Source organism: Oncorhynchus mykiss, chromosome 12 (genome assembly GCF_013265735.2).
Source record: "Oncorhynchus mykiss isolate Arlee chromosome 12, USDA_OmykA_1.1, whole genome shotgun sequence".
In the NCBI taxonomy this organism is placed as follows: domain Eukaryota; kingdom Metazoa; phylum Chordata; class Actinopteri; order Salmoniformes; family Salmonidae; genus Oncorhynchus; species Oncorhynchus mykiss.
In genome coordinates this window covers 37,658,542-37,681,378 of record NC_048576.1, presented here as the reverse complement: position 1 = coordinate 37,681,378, position 22,837 = coordinate 37,658,542, and the positions used below count along the sequence as shown (strand labels likewise).

The window sequence follows — 22,837 nt, the reverse complement described above, 5'->3', positions numbered from 1 at the left end:
CTTTCTTGAGCAGCTTCTCCATCTTGTGCAGATTCTTCTCTGTAGTGTACTAGTGCAGCTGAGCAGGTAAACCTCCATTCTTCACAATGCCTAATCGCACTGGGCAGGGTACCGTCAAAGCAGTTATCCTGCTCCATTCAAGTCCAACTAAAGATACCACCAGGTGGGTCGCTGAGGTTAAATAAGATGTGCTGAATGTCAGTTAGCTGGCTAGCTAAAAACAGCTATTTTTTCTTCTATCCAGACAGTACATTATATAAAGACCTTGTAAAAAGTACATACATTCAGAGTTTTGATAACTTTTTTTGTTTTCAAAAACAAGTCGGTCCCTCTCCTTGTTCGGGCGGTGTTCGGCGGTCGACGTCACCGATCTTCTAGCCATCACGGATCCATTTTTAATTTTCCATTGGTTTTGTCTTCCTTCACACCTGGTTCCAATCCCATCAATTACATGTTGTGTATTTAACCCTCTGTTTCCCATCACGTCCTTGTCGGAGATTGTTTGTTTGTATGTTCGTGTGTTATGTATTGGTGCGCGATGGGTTCTTGTACCCACTTTGATTTATTTTGTCATTTTGGTTTTGGAGTTTAAGTCTATTAAACGACTCCATTTATACCAAGTTGGATTCTCCTGCGCCTGACTTCCCTACCACCTACAAACACATTATTACATCAGAAGAAGAAATTGTGTTCATATATTGTTCAATTTAATTCTCAAAAATAATAAACAGAGATTTTCGACTCATAAAACAGCTGTCTAGCTAGTTGTCTCGACCTCTGATGCTCAGCTATGAAAACCCAACTGACATTTACTCCTGAGGTGCTGACCTGTTGCACCCTATTTAACCTCTGTGATTATTATTTGACCCTGCAGGTCATCTATGAACCCTTTGAACAACTTGAAGAACGATCTGGCGTTAAAGGCCATGTACTCTTATAATCTCCACCGGGCACAGCCAGAAAAGGACTGGCGAGCCCTCAAAGCCTGGTTCTTCTTTAGGTTTCTTCCTAAATTCCTGCCTTCTCTAGGGAGTTTTTCCTAGCCACTGGGCTTCTACATCTGCAAATTGCTTGCTTGCTTGCTCTATGGGGTTTTAGGCTGGATTTCTGTAAAAGCACTTTGTGACATACAGTTGAAGTCGGAAGTTTACATACACTTAGGTTGGAGTCATTAAAACTCGTTTTTCAACAACTCCACAAATTCCTTGTTAACAAACTATAGTTTTGGCATGTTGGTTAGGACATCTACTTTGGGCATGACACAAGTAATTTTTCCAACAATTGTTTACAGACAGATTATTTCACTTATAATTCACTGTATCACAATTCCAGTGGGTCAGAAGTTTACATACACTAAGTTGACTGTGCCTTTAAACAGCTTGGAAAATTCCAGAAAATGATGTCATGGCTTGAGAAGCTTCTGATAGGCTAATTGACATAATTTGAGTCAATTGGAGATATACCTGTGGATGTTTTTCAAGGCCTACCTTCAAACTCAGTGCCTCTTTGCTTGACATCATGGAAAATCAAAAATAAATCATCCAAGGCCTTAGGATCTTTTTTTTAGACCTCCACAAGTCTGGTTCATCCTTGGGAGCAATTTCCAAATGCCTGAAGGTGCCACGTTCATCTGTACAAACAACAGTACGCAAGTATAAACACCATGGGACCACGCAGCCGTCATACCGCTCAGGAAGAAGACTCGTTCTGTCTCCTAGAGATGAACGTACTTTGGTGCGAAAAGTGCAAATCAATCCCAGAACAACAGCACACAATTCGCCCAACTTCTTGTAGGAAGCTCGTGGAAGACTACCAAAAATGTTTGACCCAAGTTAAACAATTTAAAGACAATGCTACCAAATACTAATTGATTGTATGTACACTTCTGACTCACTGGGAATGTGATGAAAGAAATACAAGCTGAAATAAATCGATCTCTCTACTATTATTCTGAACTTTCACATTCTTAAAATAAAGTGGTGATCCTAACTGACCTAAAATTTTTACTAGGATTAAATGTCAAGAATTGTGAATAACTGAGTTTAAATGTATTTGGCTAAGGTGTATGTAAACGTCTGACTTCAACGGTATATGCTGATGTAAAAATGACTTTAAAAATACATTTGATTGATTGATTGATATTTGAGTGATTGATTGATACTGTTCATTTACTTCTCCTTGCCTGGGTTTACATTCATTGACCACACGGGGGTGACATAATGTAACGTAGGTCGGTGGAGCTCGTGAACACAATTTAGGAGGGATCGTTGAAAACGGCTAGCTACTTACTTGCAAGTTGCTTTTCTCATAGCTAGCTAGCAGGTGTCTAGTTAACTCCAGCTTCTGTAGAAGTAAAACGTGTCTTACTGAGGAGGTAGCTAAGCGAAAAACTGGAGTTTTATAAAAGTTATATTTTCTGAGCTAGGCATTTCCACTGAGGTGTTTGTTATGGGATTTTTATGAATAATGACTAAATTAGGTATACATTTAACTATAACTAAACAGAATACTACTATGTTACTGTATGAATGTATGAATCTTATTATAATCATAATACTGAATATAATGTGTGTAGTTTTAGTCAAGAATTAGAACAAGGACTTTCTGTTCCTTGTTAGAAACGAATGGAGACATAGTCAGACCGGCTGGAATACTGTATTCCTTACAGGACATTCTGTCCCTACCCAGGGAGGGGAGAGACCTTGGGCTTGTAGTAGATTGTTTAACAGGTGGCAGACAATGTGGGAACTATATTGCCATTGTATCTGAGAGGAGGAGAGACATTTATGATGAAATGTGAGGTATATAAATCAATGTACATGATATTATGACCAGAGCTCTCGGGAAATAAACGCTACTGATTAATTTTGAGACTGGTCTCTGTCCATTTTATGCAAATAAGTATCTTACAAATTCTTAGAAACGGACAGAGTGTTTTAATTGAATTGGTTGATGAACATAAAGGAGTTAAATTCCTCTAACAGTGTTAGAAACTGGTTCAATGTATCAAGCAAATTATCATTACTGGCAAGTGGCATGCTAGCTTTTTAATTTGTCTGCCCGTATCCATCTCATTCAGGTCGCTGAAATGGGTAAGAAAGAGAAGGTGGCAGAGGGCTGTGTTAAGCCGCGCCGCCTGTCAAAGTGAAACTGCTTAAATCTGGGTTTCATTCCGCTGCAGACGTGTTTGACTTGCAACCTCCAACTAAGCAAAGTTAGCCAACCAGTCACAGTTGTTGTAGTTGTTGATGTATCATTATTACAGTAGTAGATTATAATACAGTTACAGGACATGAACTGGGTGAAACAAATTACACCTAAATATCCCAAATATATTGTTTTTGTCGATGTGTGGTGCCAACTTTTCCCCCCAATGTGTCTTACAGTGCATTAACATTTGTATCTCTCCCCTTCAAGATTGTCTATCTTGTCCTCTTCAGCTCCATCCTTGTGTTTGTATTTGTAGAGGCTCCCAGAAGGAGGCGGTAGAGGTGCTGCAGCCTGTGAGGTGTGAGTCTGGCCAGGAGAGAGCAGCAGCAGGCAGGCTAACGGCACAGGAGCTTCTGGAGAAAGAGCAGGAGCTGGGCACCATCTTCACCTTCTGCTCAGCGCTGGACACAGCCCTGGGAGGGGGCCTGCCGGTGGCGAAGAGCACTGAGGCCTGCGAGGCGCCTGGAGTGGGAAATACCCAGCTCTGGTAAGCTCTGGTACCTCTGTGTGGAAGAGTTACTCACCTGTTCCGTATAATGTAATAATAACATAGTAAAATAACTGCACCATACATTCACACCTAAACCCCTCCTTATGTGTCCCTAAGTATCCAGTTGGCAGTAGATGTGCAGATCCCTATGTGTTTTGGGGGGCTGGGAGACAAGGCTCTGTACATAGACACAGAGGGCAGCTTCTTGGTCCAGAGGGCTGTGGACCTAGCCCAGGCAGCTGTGGACCACTATGGGCTGCTAGCAGAGGATGCACGTAACTAAGTAGTACAGGACAGAACAAAAACAATGAGACTGAACGTTTATATCATCCATCATGTAGGATGACTTATAACTAATTTCTTAAGCATCTAATTAGTGCTTATGAGTCCAATCAAATCTAATTTGATTTGTCACATGCGCCAAATTCACCTTACAGTGAAATGCTTACTTACAAGCCCTTAACCAACAAGGCAGTTTTAAGAAAGACTTTCAAATGTTACACATATTCGTCACATCGGTAGTTGTCACTACATTGTCATACATACTAGGCTATGAAGAGAATGGTTTACTGATGAAAAACTGTAGTATTGTTCTGTTATTTGGTAAATGCTGACATAAGGGGATCAACAGTACTGTTGCATGCATTCAATCACTGCTTGCTCGTTTCGTCACACCTTTTAATCGCTACACTATGTGTGAGCCATGACAAAATGTACAACAATAGAGACGGTTTAGAGAAGGGTTCCGTCTTAGATTCAAGCTTAATTGGAGAAATGTTTTACTTCACTGTCTCTGATTTATTTGTCTTAATTTTTTCCTTCTCCAGAGCAGCAGAAGGCCTTGAAGGAGCTGACTGTGGAAACAATCTTTTCCACCCTCGTCCTCGTCCGTTACCATGACTACGTGGAGCTGTTGGCGGAGATGTATCTCCTGGCTGACTTCCTGGCTCAGCACCCTGAGGTACTAATCCCTACCAATACTGTCACTGATCCCAAAATATCCAACCAATCCAAAGGGGTTATTTCTACAACCTCCATTTTGAGTTGGGCTCCGTTCCATTTCAATTCCAGTCAATTTCAAGGAACGAGTCGAAATGGAATTCCTTAACTGAAATGCTCATAGAAAATTATGGCTAAATTTCTGGATTGACTGGAGCAAAATAGAATAGTAAAAAAACTGGAACAGCAAAGACAGCATCAATAAAATACTTTGCTTGTGGCTTTTGTATATTAACTTGGGCCCCAGTATTGGTCAAATCCAGGTCCAGCTGGTGGTGATTGACAGCATTCCCTTCCTGTTTCACCATTGCTTTGATGACCTCTCCCAGAGGACCCGCCTCCGGAACAGCCTCGCCCAGCAACTCATCCAGATGGCCACCAATCGCAATGTCGCAGTATGACCTGACATTGTCCACCTTGCTGCCTCACCAGACTTTCACTAATTTCTTCTCCATCGTTTGTATTCTTAACTCGTCTTCCTTTTAGCTGGTGATAACTATTTTCTAGGCCTGGTAAAAAACACATTTAAAGGAGCAATAACAACCAAGAAGAGTCCAGTTACAACCACATCCTCCCATAATTTATAGAGCCTATCTACCTACTCCCTATTGCAAACTACTATAATGTATAGTAAATAGCCATAACTGAGCTATCCTTCCAAGCCCAACCAAAACTATGCTCACCAGACTTGCTTTGTGTCTCTCTGTCCCTACTCAGTATTTACTACCTCCCATCTCCGGTCCCAATCCAACCACGCATCTAGACTAAGCACTCTCATTCCAAGAGATAAAAAGGCTCTTATTAGTGCAATGCTGATTTAAGCAGCCAGGTAGATTGGGATCTAAATGGAATGGCCGCTCCATGCCAGGATGGCGCTGCACAGTTTTTAATCAGCAAAAGAGTTATCTTATGAGCCCTGGAGCAAATTCACTTTGTTATAGTAATTTGTTGGTTGGCGGCACTCAGGGACCCCTTGGAGGACACACAGGAAAAACAACAAAGCCAGTGGATAGGACAACCTGTTCCAATGTGAGCGGGGGGACCCTAGGGGTCCATGGAGGTACTGCTAGCGGTCAGCGATGTTAGTTTAGTTTTCCTTTTCCAATTATAATGTGGGGTGGTCCAAAAAATTAAATACTGTCTACCAAATCTTTTCATTAAAAAAATGGTCATTACTTCTTCTTGCCATTTATCACTCACCTGATGATAAGACAAGAAATGTGATTTTTTTGGTGGGCTAAGGTAGGATGGGGGTCCCTGGGTCGCCGGTTTGCCTGGGAGGGGGTCCCTGACAAGAAAAGGTTGAAGGCCCCTGCTGTACAGTCATACCAGTAATGATCCTCTGATTGTGGAGAGCTGGAGTTCTTTTCTACTGCTCTGCTGTAGAGAGGGAGAGTATGACTCATCCTGACGCAAGCCCACAGGACCTGTCTCTATGTTTGCTGAGTACATTCCTACTGTATGTCTACCAATACCTAAGTCCACAAAACCTATTATTGTGTTACTCGGTGCCCAAGTCCACATAATAACCTAGTCTAAATGCCATCTCCAATGTCGTCTCTCAGTCTGAAATGACAATACAGCATACCGGCTGTATTGCTGATGGAAGGAGCATCAACACATAGGCAGGAAATTATAAACACTACACAATCATTTTGGGTCTCCCAGCCTCACAGCTGTAAAGGACAGCAATTGAAGTGGAAAAAAGGAGGTGCCACTAATAATGTGTTGTTAAGGAGGGATGTGTTTTATTCATTGACAAACTCTTCTTTTCTCAGAACATACCACTGCATCAATGAGACTGAAGAGGACTTTTTACCTTTACTTTTTCTATCAGGGTGAAATGATTAACACAATACATTTTGCCTGTTGTCTTGTTTTTGCCTCTGTCATGTTTCTGCGGAAGCCAGTTTCCTTTTGATGAACTTTAATTTCCTTCGTGTTTAGGTTATTCGTGCCAATCAGACTTCAAAGGTTTGAATCAGCCAATCGAAGCTTATTCCTTCCTGCCTTAGATGAAAAGGACGGCTCCCGAGTGGTGCAGCGGTCAAAGGCACAGCATCTCAGTGCTAGAGGCGTCACTACAGACTAGAGGTCGACCGATTATGATTTTTCAACGCCGATACTGATTATTGGAGGACCAAAAAAGCCGATACCGATTAATTGGCCGATTTTTAAAAATGCATTTGTAATAATGACAATTACAACAATACTGAATGAACACTTATTTTAACTTAATATAATACATAAATAAAATCAATTTAGCCTCAAGTAAATAATGAAACATGTTCAATTTGGTTTAAATAATGCAAAAACAAAGTGTCGGAGAAGAAAGTAAAAGTGCAATATGTGCTATGTAAGAAAGCTAACGTTTCAGTTCCTTGCTCAGAACATGAGAACATATGAAAGCTGGTGGTTCCTTTTAACATGAGTCTTCAATATTCCCAGGTAAGAAGTTTTAGGTTGTAGTTATTATAGGAATAATAGGATTATTTCCCTCTATACCATTTGTATTTCATTAACCGTTGACTATTGGATGTTCTTATAGGCACTTTAGTATTGCCAGTGTAAAAGTGTAGCTTCCGTCCCTCTCCTCGCTCCTCCCTGGGCTCGAACCAGCAACACAACGACAACAGCCACCATCGAAGCAGCATTACCCATGCAGAGCAAGGGGAACAACTACTAGAAGGCTCAGAGCGAGTGATGTTTGAAACGCTATTAGCGCGCGCTAACTAGCTAGACATTTCACTTCGGTTACACCAGCCTCATCTCGGGAGTTGATAGGCTTGAAGTCATAAACAGCACAATGCTTGACGCACAACGAAGAGCTGCTGGCAAAACGCACTAAAGTGCTGTTTGAATGAATGTTTATGCGCCTGCTTCTGCCTACCACCGCTCAGTCAGATACTTAGATACTTGTATGCTTGTATGATCAGTCAGATTATATGCAACGCAGGACATGCTAGATAATATCTAGTAATATCATCAACCATGTGTAGTTAACTAGTGATTATGATTGATTGTTTTTTATAAAATAAGTTTAATACTAGCTAGCAACTTACCTTGGCTTACTGCATTCGCGTAACAGGCAGTCTCCTTGTGGAGTGTAACAAGAGAGAGGCAGGTTGTTATTGCGTTGGACTAGTTAACTGTAGGGTTGCAAGATTGGATCCCCCGAGCTGACAAGGTGAAAATCTGTCGTTCTGCCCCTGAACGAGGCAGTTAACCCACCCGTTCCTAGGCCGTCATTGAAAATAAGAATGTGTTCTTAACTGACTTGCCTAGTTAAATAAAGGTATAAAAATATATATATATAAAAAATAAAAATCGGCAAATCGGCACCCAAAAAATACCGATTTCCGATTGTTATGAAAACTTGAAATCGGCCCTCATTAATCGGCCATTACGATTAATTGGTCGACCTCTACTACAGACCCTGGTTCGATTCCAGACAGTATCACAACCGTCCGTGTTTGGGTGTCCCATAGGGCGGCACACAATTGGCCCAGCGTCGCCCCCCAGCAGGCAAATTGAATGCTCTGCACCTTATTGTGATGTTTTATTGAAAACGACCTAACTATTAACAAATTTACTGCCTGGTGATGTCATACCACCAAAACAGGCTGACATTTCAGGCGATCTTTTCAAACAGCTCTTACACTTAAAGGGCATTATTATAATTTTCACAATTTTGTAGTATTATTCCAACCTCAATTGTCACGCCCTGATTTCACGTGTCTTTGTGCTTGTCTCCACCCCCCTCCAGATGTTGCCCATCTGCCCCATTATTTCCAGTGTATTTATACCTGTGTTCTTTGTTTGTCTGTTGCCAGTTCGTCTTGTGTATGCCCCGTACTTCTGTTTGCTCTCTAGTCCCTCTTTTCTATTTTTTCCGGTTTTGACCATTCTGCCTGCCCTGACCCTGAGCCTGCCTGCCCTGACCCTGAGCCTGCCTGCCGTTCTGTACCTTTCGGACCCTGCTCTGGATTACTGCCCTCTGCCTGCCCTTGACCTGTTGTTTACCTGCCCCGTTTTTGTAATAAACTTTTGTTACTTCGACCTGTCTGCATCTGGGTGTTATCCTGAGGTCTGATAGAAATGCACTGGGCCTTTAATGGTCTTCTGATAGACCTCCTTTTCACAATGGATTGGCAGACTAGATCAACTCGGACACCCAAAAATAATCCTTGCTCTGTGCACCCACACCATTAAGTGATTTGGACTGTCAGTTTTGGGCGGTTCCTCAACAACCAAATTATAATGAGATGCCTGAGTGCATCTCTCCTGCTCTGCCACAGATATTACATCCAGCACCAGTCAAGTGGTTTTGAGGGAGGCCTGGTAATGCATCTCTTTAATGAAATTATACACTTTAGAGCTGGCCTCTGTAGCAGTGGGAAGGCAGGTGAAATACGAACACCTTTGCTCACATTGACATTGCTTGTTCTGATATCCAGGCTGTATCACAACCGGCCGTTATTGGGAGTCCCACAGAGCGGCGCACAATTGGCCCAATGTCGTCTGGGTAGGCCGTCATTGTAAATAAGAATTTGTTCTTAACTGACTTGCCTAGTTAAATAAAGGTTAAATATGATTATTTTTTAAATGTCTTAATTTCTTATTTTTTTCACTTTTGGATTATGTGTGTATTATTATTGTATTGCTAGATATTGCTGTATTGTTGGAGCTAGATACTTAAGCATTTTGCTGCACCTGCGATAACATCTTCAAATCTGTGTACGCGACCAATAAACTTTGATTTGATTTGGACCTCATTTCACGTGGAGAAATCCTCAGGATGAACGATGTTCAGCTCACAGTTATATGTCAAATACTGCATCCATGATGACATTGGAAGTAAGGTGATACAGAACTCTGTTGGATGGTATGCTGTTCTTGTGGCGCGCGCACACACACACACACACACACGAAATTGTCTTGTTCGTGTTTTGTGTCAAGCCAAAATTTGTCCAAGAGCTTTTTGGCAATTAATTAGAGCGTGATTGTTCTTTAGAAATATTGACAGCAGCTGCTTCCAAGACCCACACACACACACTCAGAGCCAGCTCTAGCCTTTTGGGGCCCCTCTGCAAGATTGCTTATGCCTGGACCTGGCCCTGCACACATTGTGCACAAACGCACACTGTCCACACACTCACACACACATGACTAGAGAGCAAATCAATGAATCATTTTCTGAACCCAATAAGTAGCCTAAGAAGTTTACCATTACTTCATGAAAACCTCTCATGACCTCCAAGTAAACTTAACCTATGGGGGTATTGATTCCTTGGGTCAATGTTACATTTGATCTTTTCTAACAAGCCAAAGTAGGTAGTAGGTACAAAATCAGAACAAGCACTTCCTACAAAATAATGCTAAATGCATTGAACCTAACTCTGCTTAATGTACCCAGATATGTCTTTAACCCTTTAACTGGCACACCAGGAAAATATCTATTTCATAGCAAAATATGTGTATTTAGCCTCAGTATAGACAATAATTAAATAATGTTTCTTTGATAGATAATGCATTGCAAAATGCATCGCAAACAATTAGCGTAAAGTCATTTTGTATTGGAATTTGCAAAGACTTTCATTTATACATGAAGTAGTATTGTTTGCTCCATTTACTTATAATGGAAGATAGGCCTAGTTAAATTAGGACTGATATCAAATATGAATACAATACTTTACATTTGTGTCAAAATATGAATATCAGAATGCATGTAAATTAATGTGTTTATAATTTATATGCTTAGAATACCAGTAAAATTACATGTACTGAATGATATTGTGAAACATATTGAAGGTAACAGACAGACAGTAAATCATTTTATGGATTTGTTGTCCATGTTCACAAACTGAGTTAATAGCATTCCTTTAATGGGCAACTCAACTGCCTGATAGAGCATATTCCTACATTTGTAAAACAACATATTAGTAATTTAATAATTCTTAAATTATGTTTTAGAGTTCAACAACATTTTACAACATTGCAATTTCCCATTGTATACACAATTACACTGAACATAAATATAAATGCAACATGTAAAGTGTGGGTCCCATGTTTCATGAGCTGAAATAAAATATCCTCGAAATGTTCCAAATGCACAAAAAGCTTATTTCGCTCAAATGTTTTGCCCAAATTTGTTTAAACACCCTGTTAGTGAGTATTTCTATTTTGCCAAGATAATCCATCCACCTGACAGGTGTGGCATATCAAGAAGCTGATTAAACAGCATAATCATTACACAGGTGCACCTGGTGCTGCGGACAAAAGGCCACAAAATGTGCAGTTTTGTCACACAACACAATGCCACAGATGTCTCAACTTTTGAGGGAGCATGTAATTGGCATGCTGACTGCAGGAACGTCCAGCAGGGCTGTTGCCAGATAATTGAATATTAATTTCTCTACCATAAGCCGGAATCAACATAGTTTTAGAGAATTTGGCAGTACGTCCAACCGGCTTCACAACCACAGACCGCGTGTATGGTGTTGTGTGGGCGAGCGGTTTGATGATGTCAACATTGTGAACAGAGTGCCCCATGGTGGCGGTGGGGTTATGGAATGTGCAGGCATAAACTACAGACAACGAACACAATTGCATTTTATTGATGGCAATTTGAATGCACAGCGACACCGTGACCAGATCCTGAGGCCCATTGTTGTGCCGTTCATCCACTGCCAACACCTCATGTTTCAGCATGATAATGCACAGCCAGCCCCATGTCGCAAGGATCTGTATACAATTTCTGAAAGCTGAAAATGTCCCAGTTCTTCCATGGCTTGCAGACTCATCAGACATGTAACCCATTGAGCATGTTGGGATGTTCTGGATCGACGTGTACGACAGTGTGTTCCAGTTCCTGCCAATATCCAGCAACTTCGCACAGCCATTGAAGAGGAGTGGGACAACATTCCACAGGCCAAAATCAACATCCTGATCAACTCTATGCGAAGGACATGTGTCACTCTGAATGAGGAAAATGGTGGTCACACCAGATACTGAGTGGTTTTCTGATCCACGCTCCTACTTTTTTAAAAAGGTATCTATGACCAACAGACATATCTGTATTCCCAGTCATGTGAAACACATAAATCAGGGCCTAATTTATTTATTTATATTGACAGATTTTCTTATATGAACTGTAACTCAGTAAAATCTTTGAAATTGTTCCATGTTGCGTTTTATATTTTTGTTCAGTATAGTAAAAAAGAAAATGTGGTAAATGAGGTTCAGTTTTGCTCTTGTTCACTTCCTGGTTTTCATCTTTGAATGCATGTTTCAATGTAAAAAAATATGGGTGTTTCGATAATGAAAACCACATGATCATTTTACTAAATGACATTGGTTGAGATTATAAATATGTCAAACAAAATGTAATTTATTTTAAAATTGGTTGTCAAAGTTAGCTTAACCGCCTCGTTGAGCTGCCTGTTAAAGGGTTAAAACCACTGATTATTGCACTTGTAGCTTAACTGAACAGCTCTGCAGGTATTGAAATGGTTAATTCTCATTCTGAGTGAAATCCACTACAGTGGATATTTTTAGCATGGGTGCTTGGTGTCCTATATACACATTTAAGCCATAGAATCTCACTATTGATGCCAAGCTGTTGATGAATGCTAAGAGTGCTGTTTTATCATGGATAAAGGCCCTATCCATATATACTGAACAAAAATATGAACGCAACATGTAAAGTTTTGGTCCCATGTTTCATAAGCTGAAATAAAACATCCCAGACATTTTCTATACGTACATAAAGCTTATTTCACTCAAATGTTTTGCCCAAATTTGTTTAAACCCCTGTTAGTGAGCATTTCTCTTTTGCCAAGATAATCCATCCACCTGACAGGTGTGGCATATCAAGAAGCTGATTAAACAGCATGATCAATACACAGGTGTACCTTGTGCTAGGGATAATAAAAGGCTACTCTAAAATGTGCAGTTTTGTGACACAACACAATGCCACAGATGCCTCAAGTTTTGAGGGAGCGTGCAATTGGCATGCTGACTGCAGGAATGTCCACCAGAGCTGTTGCCAGATAATTCTATGTTAATTTCTCTACCATAAGCTGCATCCATTGTCATTTTAGAGAATTTGCCAGTACATCCAAACGGCCTCACAACCACAGACCACGTGTGACCACACCAGCCCAGGACCTCCACATCCGGCGTCTTCACCTAAGGGATCGTCTGAGACCAGCCACCCAGACAGCTGATGAAACTGAGGAGTATTTCTGTCTGTAATAAAGCCCTTTTGTGGGTAAAAACTCATTCTGATTGGCTGCGCCCTTGCCCAGTCTTGTGAAATCCATAGATTATGGCCTAATTAATTTATTTGAATTGACTGATTTCTTTATATGAACTATAAGTCTGGACAGTCTTTGAAATTGTTGCATGTTGTGTTTATATTTTTGCTCTGTATAGGTTTTTGTAACCAGGGTTGAGTTTCATATTACATGTATTCTGATAAAAAAATATATATATAAAAAAACTAATGTAATCAGTTAAATTACCAGCAGAGATATTATAATCCGATTACAGTTTTAAAAACTGGATACTTTTTTGGATTACATTACAATTCGGTAAGAATGTTTGGAAAGATTACATTATGAAACCTTTCTGTTTTCTCAATGACATTCAATTCCGCATTTAAAAAAGGCCTAAATGTAATGTTGTTCCACCTGAACACTATGATGACATACCAAATGTGTTTGATGGATCCTTTTTGTCAGTAATCAGATAACTTTTGGATTAACCAAACTCAGTAAAGTAATGTTAGTAATGACTATTTTGGGCAGGTAACTAGCAAATGTAACGGATTACATTCAGAAATTAACCTACCCAACCTTGATTTTTATTTTATTTGGCAAGTCAGTGAAGAACAAATCCGCATTTACAATGACGGCCTACCCTGGCCAAACCCTCCCCTAACCCGGACGACACTGGGCCAATTATGCGCCACACGATCACGGCCGCTTGTGATACAGCCTGGGATCGAACCAGGGTCGGTAGTGATGAGATGCAGTGCCTTAGACCCCTGCGCCACCTATCATAGGTGTTTTATATTGTTTAAATACGGTATATTTTTGGATAAGTCATTACATGTCCTATGCACTTTTAAAAAAATACGCTATTGCCGTTAGTTGTTACAGTTCCTCCACAGTGAAGGCAATTTGCCTCATTTTAGTGCTTCTTTCAAAGCAGTGGGTTTATTTAATCCTCCATCGGCGTTCAAAACGCACGTATCGCATGTGAGGGTGCACAGTGCGTACGCGTTCCCGAACCTAACACAAACCTGATGCTTCTCCCGCTTTCTCAAAATTACCTCCCCTCTCTTGTCATCATCCACCCACCCTCTCCTGTGATTGAGCGAAAACCTTGTTCACGCGCGCGCGTTCCCAACCGGCGCGAGTGGGGAGCTGTCCAGCAAGCGATTTGAAGTAGTCTTCTTGCCCGGCAAGTGCGGTCTCTTGTCTGTCCAGGAATGAGAAGTGATGGCCGGCTCTGCAACTGAGGAGAAAACCTTCCGAAGGTTCTTGGAGCTCTTCCTCCGAGAGATGAGACCACCACTCCAGGAGAATGACCCTGTCCCAATGCGCCCTTTGTCTGACCTCACCTCGGAGGACGAAGTTGAAGGGGAATGCCTCGATATGTGTCTTCAGCACTTGTGCAAATAGTAAGTACGCTACCGATTTGATGTTACAAATGGTTTTGTATGCAGCTTAAACTAATGGTTTATGTTTGTTTTGCAAGACAATTTCAGACGAGAATAGGAATAGAATAGAATAGGAATTTGGAGTCACCAAAAGTGAAAGCTAATTTTGCCGGCTAAATATATTTTACACGAATTGGCAGGACTGTTGCGCAAACACAGTTAATATAAATTATAGAATTATTAAAAAAAGAAGTAGCCTTCTAGGTGCAGTGAGCAATTCGGAATTAGTTGCTACAGAATTGCTCTCCCGTCAGTTTTGCCGGGTATCATATGAAGCCACTCACAATGTCTTGACATCCTCATCTATCATGTTGCCGCCGACGTCATTGGGCATGTTGCAAAAAATTCTGTAACAAAGGGAAGACAAACTTCAAATACATTTCAGGATGGTTGCAAATACACTGAAATGGGGGAACAGAGGGGAAAATCAGGACATACTGAACAAAGTGTGCCCGTAGTGTTGTCATGTAAAATAGCCTACATCGACAAAGCTGTATGAATTGGAAAGCACCTCTTATGAGAAAAGCCTGACATGGTAACTATGAGGAATGCAATCGTTTCTTCCTACGAATTAAATGACGTCGTGCGACGCAAAAAGGAAGGGGAATTCACATTAACGGACATCGGATAAATGGGATGGAGGATCATGAACGAATGGAAACAGAGAAGAACCGGAGTACAACTGAAATGAAGCGCACTTCCAGTTCGCCGGCGCAGGCTCCCCAGTCAAAGCAAAATGTGTTTGGGAAGGGTTGAGCATTTTCAGATATATTACGTCACACTCACATCCATAAATAGCACATGTAACCACTGAAGAGACCTAAAAGACAATGGTGAATTTCTGAAGCCTGTCGAGGATGATTGCAATTTGACACGTCAGGTGTAATTGTGAGATCACCACCACCAATAAACGACCCAACAAGAAGCAAACACAGACAGTCTAAAATAGAGCCATTTAAGGCACCCAGGCGCACAAGTGCTTGGAAATAATTCATTCTTGACCTTGAAAATGTGAGCTTACAATTGACTATGTTTGCTACAGTGCATTCGGAAAATATTCAGATCCCTTCCCTTTTTCCACATTTTCTTATGTTACAGCCTTATTCTAAAATGGATTTTTTAAAAATCATCCTCATCAGTCTACACACAATACATTTGCAAATGTATTAAAAATAAAAAACAGAAATACCTTATTTATATAAGTGTTCAGACCCTTTGCCATGAGACTCGAAATTGAGCTCCGGGGCATCCTGTTTCCATTCTGTTTTTCATCCTTGAGATGTTTCTACAACTTGATTGGAGTCCATCTGTGGTAAATTCAATTGATTGGGCATGATTTGGAAAGGCACACATCTGTCTATATAAGGTCCCACAGTTGACAGTGTATGTCAGAGCAAAAACCAAGCCATGAGTTTGAAGGAATTGTCCGTAGAGCTCCGAGGCAGGATTATGTTGAGGCACTCTTCCTAGAGCTGGCCGCCCAGCCAAACTGAGCAATCAGGGGAGAAAGGCCTTGGTCAGGGAGGTGACCAAGAACCCGATGGTCACTCTGACAGAGCTCCAGAGTTCCTCTGTGGAGATGGGAGAACCTTCCAGAAGGACAACCATTTCTTCAGCACTCCACAATCAGGCCTTTATGGTAGAGTGGCCAGACGGAAGCCGCTCCTCAGTAAAGGCACATGACAGACCGTTTGGAGATTCTCTGGTCTGATGAAACCAAGATTGAACACTTTGGCCTAAATGCCAAGCGTCATGTCTGGAGGAAACCTGGCACCATCCCTACGGGGAAGCATGGTGGTGGCCATACTGTAAGGATGTTTTTCAGCGGCAGGGACTGGGAGGCTAGTAGGGATCGAGGGAAAGATGAATGGCGCAAAGTACAGAGAGAACCTTGATGAAAACCTGCTCCAGAGCGCTTAGGACCTCAGACTGGGGCGAAGGTTCACCTTCCAACAGGACAACGACCTTAAGCACACAGCCAAGACAATGCAGGAGTGGCTTCAGGAAAAGTCTCTGAATGTCCTTTAGTGGCTCAGCCAGAGCCCAGACTTGATCCCGATCGAACATCTCAGGAGAGACCTGAAAATAGCTGTGCATCGAGGCTCCCAATCCAACCTGACAGAGCCTGAGAGGATCTGCAAATAAGAATGGGAGAAACTCCCCAAATACATGTGTGCCAAGCTTGTAGCATCATACCTAAGAAGACTCAAGGCTGTAATCACTGCCAAAGGTGCTTCAACAAAGTACTGAGTAAAGGGTCTGAATACTTGTGTAAATGTGATATTTCTGTTTTTTATTTTTTATAAATTTGCAAACATTTCAAAAACCTGGTTTGGCTTTGTCATTATGAGGTATTGTGTGTAAATTGATGAAAAACAATGTAATCAATTTTAGAATAAGGCTCTAACGTAACAACATGTGGAAAAAGTCAAGGGGTCTGAATACTTTCCGAATGCACTGTATGTGTTTACTCTACTGAGAGCTAGTTAATCAATACTGAACCCAATGTGTTATGTTGGGTTTCGTCATGTCCCACATAGCCTACAGGGCTTATCATACAACAAACACTATTTTGATGTTCACCCCTGCTCCATTTCAAAGACCTAAACTTGTTGTGTCGGTGTCACCAATTCCCAGTCTTTGAGAAGAGGGTTGTAGCAGTATCAGTCTGCTAGATCTGCTCTTCACAAAGAGCTTATTGTCTGTGACTTTGCGCTCAGCTCTGGATGCTGCCAGGGCCCATACAACCAGAACAGATCCATACCTACAGTAGTGTTCATGTATTGACAGTTATCAAATGTAATTGACCCCATGGATAGTCCTAAGTCTATCTAAGAAGAAGGAAACACCCACATATTATGTATTTATTACACAATAACAATTTCCATTTGTGGATATTTGCAGTGGTTCCTGGTTCCCTCTCTAAAGCGATCACAGTTTGATTGATTATTTGTTTTCCATGGGATCATTCCTGCAGCGCTAATGATAGTATTTTTGAAGGAGAGCAATGTGGTAATTCGGCACGAAGTGAGACCCATTCTCACACTTTGTGCTGCGAGGATCAGGTCCTTCCGTTGTGTTTCAGCTGAACGTGTGATTATTTTGTCTCTGGGTTGAAGATCTAATAATATACCTGGGAGAGAGGTGGAGGTCTCCTTTTCTGCTCTTCCTGTGTGGAGGTCCCTGTGTGTGTGTGTGTGTGTGTGTGTGTGTGTGTGTGTGTGTGTGTGTGTGTGTGTGTGTGTGTGTGTGTGTGTGTGTGTGTGTGTTTTGCAGCGGTGCTGTATTGATGGGTAGGAGAGGCTCACAGTGTGGGTATGTATGTATTTGAAAAGGTGGAGATGAACACAGATTGTGCAGATCTGGACTTGTGTGTATGTGTGTGTGTGTGTATGTGTGTATGTGTGTATGTGTGTGTGTGTGTGTGTGTGTATGTGTGTGTGTATGTGTGTATGTGTGTGTATGTGTGTGTATGTGTGTATGTGTGTGTATGTGTGTGTATGTGTGTGTATGTGTGTATGTGTGTGTGTTTGTGTGTGTGCAATGACGACAGTGTGAATAATGTTTTGTCACATTCCCATCCCTGCCTGAGGTATCAGAGGCACACATTTGTGTGTGTGTGTGTGGGGGGGGAGGGGGGGTTTGTGACATGGTACGCCCCGCCCAGTGTCAGCTGGCTCAGTGTGTGGGTGAGACACAGCCCTCCTCTCAAATTGTCATGGCTGACGTGTAATGATACTTCTGGAGGATAAGGGAAGCACGACACAGGGATGGGGCTGTCACATTTAATGACAACTTACTTTTGAATTGAACCCAAAATAGTAGGGTATGAAAAAAAGGAAAGAGTCACGATTTAAGTGACAGGAATGCTTTGATTTTGCAACCAGGAAGCCTGTGATTATTGTCTGTTTGGATGTCTTAGGGACTATACACAAAGATAATGTACTCACTCGTACATCCATCAAATATGACAAATGATCATTATCCAACCATCTAAAAACACAGAAGGACCATTGACCTGGTCTTCATTTGAATTCTGTAGTTCTAACACATTTGTACCATACTCTGTAATTGCCAGAATATGCTGGAAGCAGTACTGTCATGTGCAATGTGAATAGAACACAGACCTCACTCAGTTATCGCTAGCGAGTGGCCACCTCTCTCCCCATACAGCGGTACATTTCCTTGAAAGTGTGTGTGGTGTGTGTGTCGGACATGGTTCAAATATTTTAGTATCTGGTATTTAAAATACTTTTTTCTGTGTATTTGAGTATTTTCAAATACACCCCAAAACAAGTACTTTTATTTGGTTTGTAAAATAAAAACAGTCTACCAAATTGTATTTGAGAGTATTATTCAAATATTCATTTCAAAAACAATTTTTAAATACCTGGTCAAATGCATGGAAGTGTATTTGAGTATTGTCAAATACTTTCCAAGTGTATTTCCAAATACATTAAAATATCCATCTACCATGTCTTTTCAATTAAAATATATCTGAATAATTACTTTGAATGTACGTGAAAGTAATTGAGATATTTTAAATAGTATTTTGTGTGTGTGTGCGTACGTGTGTGTGTTCAGAGCAGCTGATTAATAATCCAATAACAATTCTAATACTGAAAGCAGCTCGGCGTTGCAATCCCAGTCGGCTCGTGTGTGAAGCCTTCACCTGAGGCATGCGTTTGTGGCCTCCATTTCTCCTCATCGCTTCATCATCTGACAAGGCAGGTAGAAAAGCTGCTCTGTTTGTCCAGCTTCAAAGTGTCAAGCTTTCCTCACACTCCTTAATGATGGCTGTTAACTAGGGAGTGAGAGAGCGAGAGGAGCATAATGGATGCAGGCATACGTGTCAGCAGGCTCATTGGTCCTCGCTCACAATTCCACCACGTCATTATGATGAAAAATAACCATAGGAGGAGCCTATGCAATATACAGTATGCAATACATAATTCAACACATATGCTGTGATGGCTAAAGATAGACATTGCTTACTGCCTGACTTCACTCTTTGAGTGTTTTGAGAGCTAGTTCTGTTGGGAACGGCTGTAGAGGCCATCTTGAGGGTGGGTAACAATAGAGGGAGGGATGGAGGAGAACCATGACTAAGCCTCCTTCCTCCTTCACTCCTTCCTACCCCCATTCCCTCCATCCCCTCGTTTCCCACTGCCCCCGGTACCTCTACTGGGAGCGCCGATAATTGAGAGAGGGGAGCTCTCCTAAACCTCATTAAACTGGCACGTCTCCCACAGCTGTAAACAACCACGCGCACATCCGGATTCCTCCAAGACACACACATGCGCACGCGCACACGTGCACACACACACACACACACACACACACACACACACACACACACACACACACACACACACACACAGTCTGCTTCCGCACACTGCTGGAGGAACAGTGTGTGGTGTCGGAAGCGCTGCAGCTGACGGCTGCGTTAATGAGCACTGCTGTGCGACCGGATTGGACATCAGAGGAGCAGGGGACACACTCATCTCCCCACAACTTCTCATTCATAACACAACAGGAAGAGAGGGGGTCATCTGTGCCCTCACCCAAAAGTGCCTCAGTCCTAATGGACTACGACAGTGTCGCAGAGTTTTACCGGATCAAGCATTGCTGTCCATTCACATCTTAATAACTACAATGTAATTACAATGTTAGTGCAATCTTGCACTTGTTCAGGGTTAATGATATAAAATGTAACCCGGCCTACAATTTGTCCATCTCATTTTGACACAGACCCACAAAAGACAAATGAGATATGCGCTGTTCCAAATGATCAGTTCCATATATTTTTCAGCTCTCACACCAAAGAGTGTTGGTTTACATGAAAACAAATTGATTTATGCACAAGAGAGCCTTTATGACATTTTCCTGTTTGTCTTTTGTGTGAAGACAAAATTCAGCTAAGAGCTTTTGGGCATTGAATTAAGAGCGTGATTGTTCTTCAGCAACATTGACAGCTGCTGCTTCCAAGACACACACACACACACACACACACACACACACACACACACACACACACACACACACACACACACACACACACACACACACAGACACACACACACACACACACACACACACACACACACACACACACACACACACACACACACACACACCATAATCAGATAGAGGTTTTAAAGTAGACACAGAGCAGGCTTCTGATTCAGAGAGAAAGAGGGCATCTCTCAGCCTCCCTCGTTTGTCATAAATCTGGAGATGAGATACAGGATAAAAGGCAAAGATAACCTTTCCTTGTTTGAGTCTGACATTGCTATTTGTGTCTAGAAGTTAAGGTGGTGTTACATAAATGTACCAGGGTTCTGCTAGCTAGATTTACTGTCAATGCGGTAGCATATTTACTACACCACCTGCAACTCCCAATAGACTTATTTGGCTGTAATTTGGGATTCTTGCTAATCGAGTCGAATTGATTTAGACCCCTAAATGACCCTCAAGTTTGACTTATAACTTACAGACTGGGCCGCTATAGAAGTCCAGATGAGTTGTTGACACTTGAGCCCAGTGAGAATTGATGGATAAGAGCGACCAAAACATTTGATCTCAACAAATCACAAATTAAAATGGTGAGATCAAGACACATTACCTCAGCAGAGGGAGGTCATCAGTACCAAAGATTTACAACCAGGGTTCATCTCCACTACACTCTTTTCCAATTAAGGTGCATTGCTTAACGGGATGCATTGCTTAATGGGATTGATACATCAAAGCAACGAAACACTAATGGCCATGCTAGGCTATGTCGTACCTTGACCCACAGCATGAGGTTTTTTTATATCCTTCTTCAAAAAAGGCCCAGCAGTTCAGGCTGAATCCTTGCCATGACTTGTCCAGGACACAGGCGATAGGAGTGAGCACGTCTCCTCAATGTCTGTTTTTATTCTAGCCAAAGGCACAATTAACTGCCTTTCACACTTGCAATCAATGCTACTCAATTTAGAATGCCCGGCTAGGCTAAACAAGGGCAACAGAGAGACAGAGAAAAGGGATCCGCAAGGATTCACAAGTCATTACTTCCAAATCAATGAAAGCGTCCTCTGCTTACATGTACTGCCATGAATGATCTTGTTCCGCAGAGAAACAAGTCTGGGGTCAGAGGTTTATTTCTGCTGTGTCGTAGCTCCCAGAGAACAGTGTCCATCTGCCTAAAGATTTTTCAGATCCCTGGGGCTCTCTGACTCTGGGCCTCTCACGACACTAGTGATGTCTCTGAACTTTGCTTTAGTCTTGAGGGCCTCTTCCCAGAACCTCTAGTGGCACAACTGATTTCTGGTGATCATTCTGATGAAGCATACACCACTATATTTGTTGCCTTGTCTTTAATTTACTTTGTGTCAGACCTTTTGTTGGCCTCTTCTTTTCACTTGTACGTATATTTTGGCCTCTTGAGCTTACTGAAGAAGCAGGGGAGCGTTAAAGACATCAGTTGCACATGCTGTTAAATCGAGCGGCAGGTTCGCTGCATGCCTCAAACATGACCCTAGATGGACAATTGTTTGGCAATTAGCCCTCACTTAGAGTAATTGCCATAGTAATCGTCATCCAGTACTTAAATTTGTTTAATTAACAGGAAAAAAGATCATTACAGACTGTTATGGTTGTTGAACATACCCAGGAACCTGCTATCATTCAGAGCAGAACTGGGTACTGTCATAGACATACAGCAGCTTAAACAGAGAGTTGGTAAGGGCTCTGAATTCATAGGTAAGTCAACTATTTTCCACAGAGAAAGGTGAGTTTGGGTGATGACTGTATCTGTCAGTAGGTCTATTAAAGGCACTGGTGTTTGCAGATGAGAAAAAGAGATGATGTAATCGGCATCAAGGTTGGCATAAACAAGGTTTGTCTATTTAAACAACCTAAAAACACCTAGCACCTGGATGGGCCTTACGTAAGAGCCGCAGACCACAAAAAGCACTCTGCTTCAAAGTGTTGTGCAATGCACTCTGTTTTATAATAACTGGCAACTCTACAGACAACGGACACCCCTCAGGGTCCTCCCAGGTTGTCTCCCCCCCAAGCTTTTCATTTGTGCAAAAGGGGTCTGGCACCTCCTCTGCGATGACCGGCTTGCTAATTGGATGAAAATATGATTGATTTGGTCTCCTCCTGCCCGCCACACAGCAATTACTCTGAGTGTATTTGACGCCAGTTTCCGTCTATACATCTTCCACAGGTCAAACATGGTCCCGACGCTCAAGATTTTGCATTTCAATTAGAATGTGGAAGGTCACTCCCAGGCCCGTAGTACAGCATACATTTGAAACAACAAATTTGAGAAACCAGATATTAGGGCAGAACCAGTGGTCTATCCTTTGTGATGCCTAGAGGGGGCTTGCCTTACTTTTACTAAACATGATCTTCATAAACAT

At 41.8% G+C, this 22,837-nt stretch overlaps 1 protein-coding gene and 1 pseudogene across 1 annotated transcript in view; both read left to right on the top strand.

Moving 5' to 3' along the window:
• The first annotated feature begins 3,088 nt into the window (after positions 1-3,088).
• Positions 3,089-6,718, top strand: LOC110539142 (annotated as a pseudogene).
• Positions 6,719-14,012: 7,294 nt separating this feature from the next.
• The window catches only part of LOC110537546 (protein phosphatase 1E), a 64,209-nt gene continuing 55,384 nt past the window's right edge, over positions 14,013-22,837 (top strand). The window contains exon 1 of the mRNA XM_036937505.1: positions 14,013-14,387. Within this exon, the coding sequence (XP_036793400.1) occupies positions 14,206-14,387 (182 nt within the window). The 5' untranslated portion in view covers positions 14,013-14,205. The remainder of the gene's footprint in view (positions 14,388-22,837) is intronic.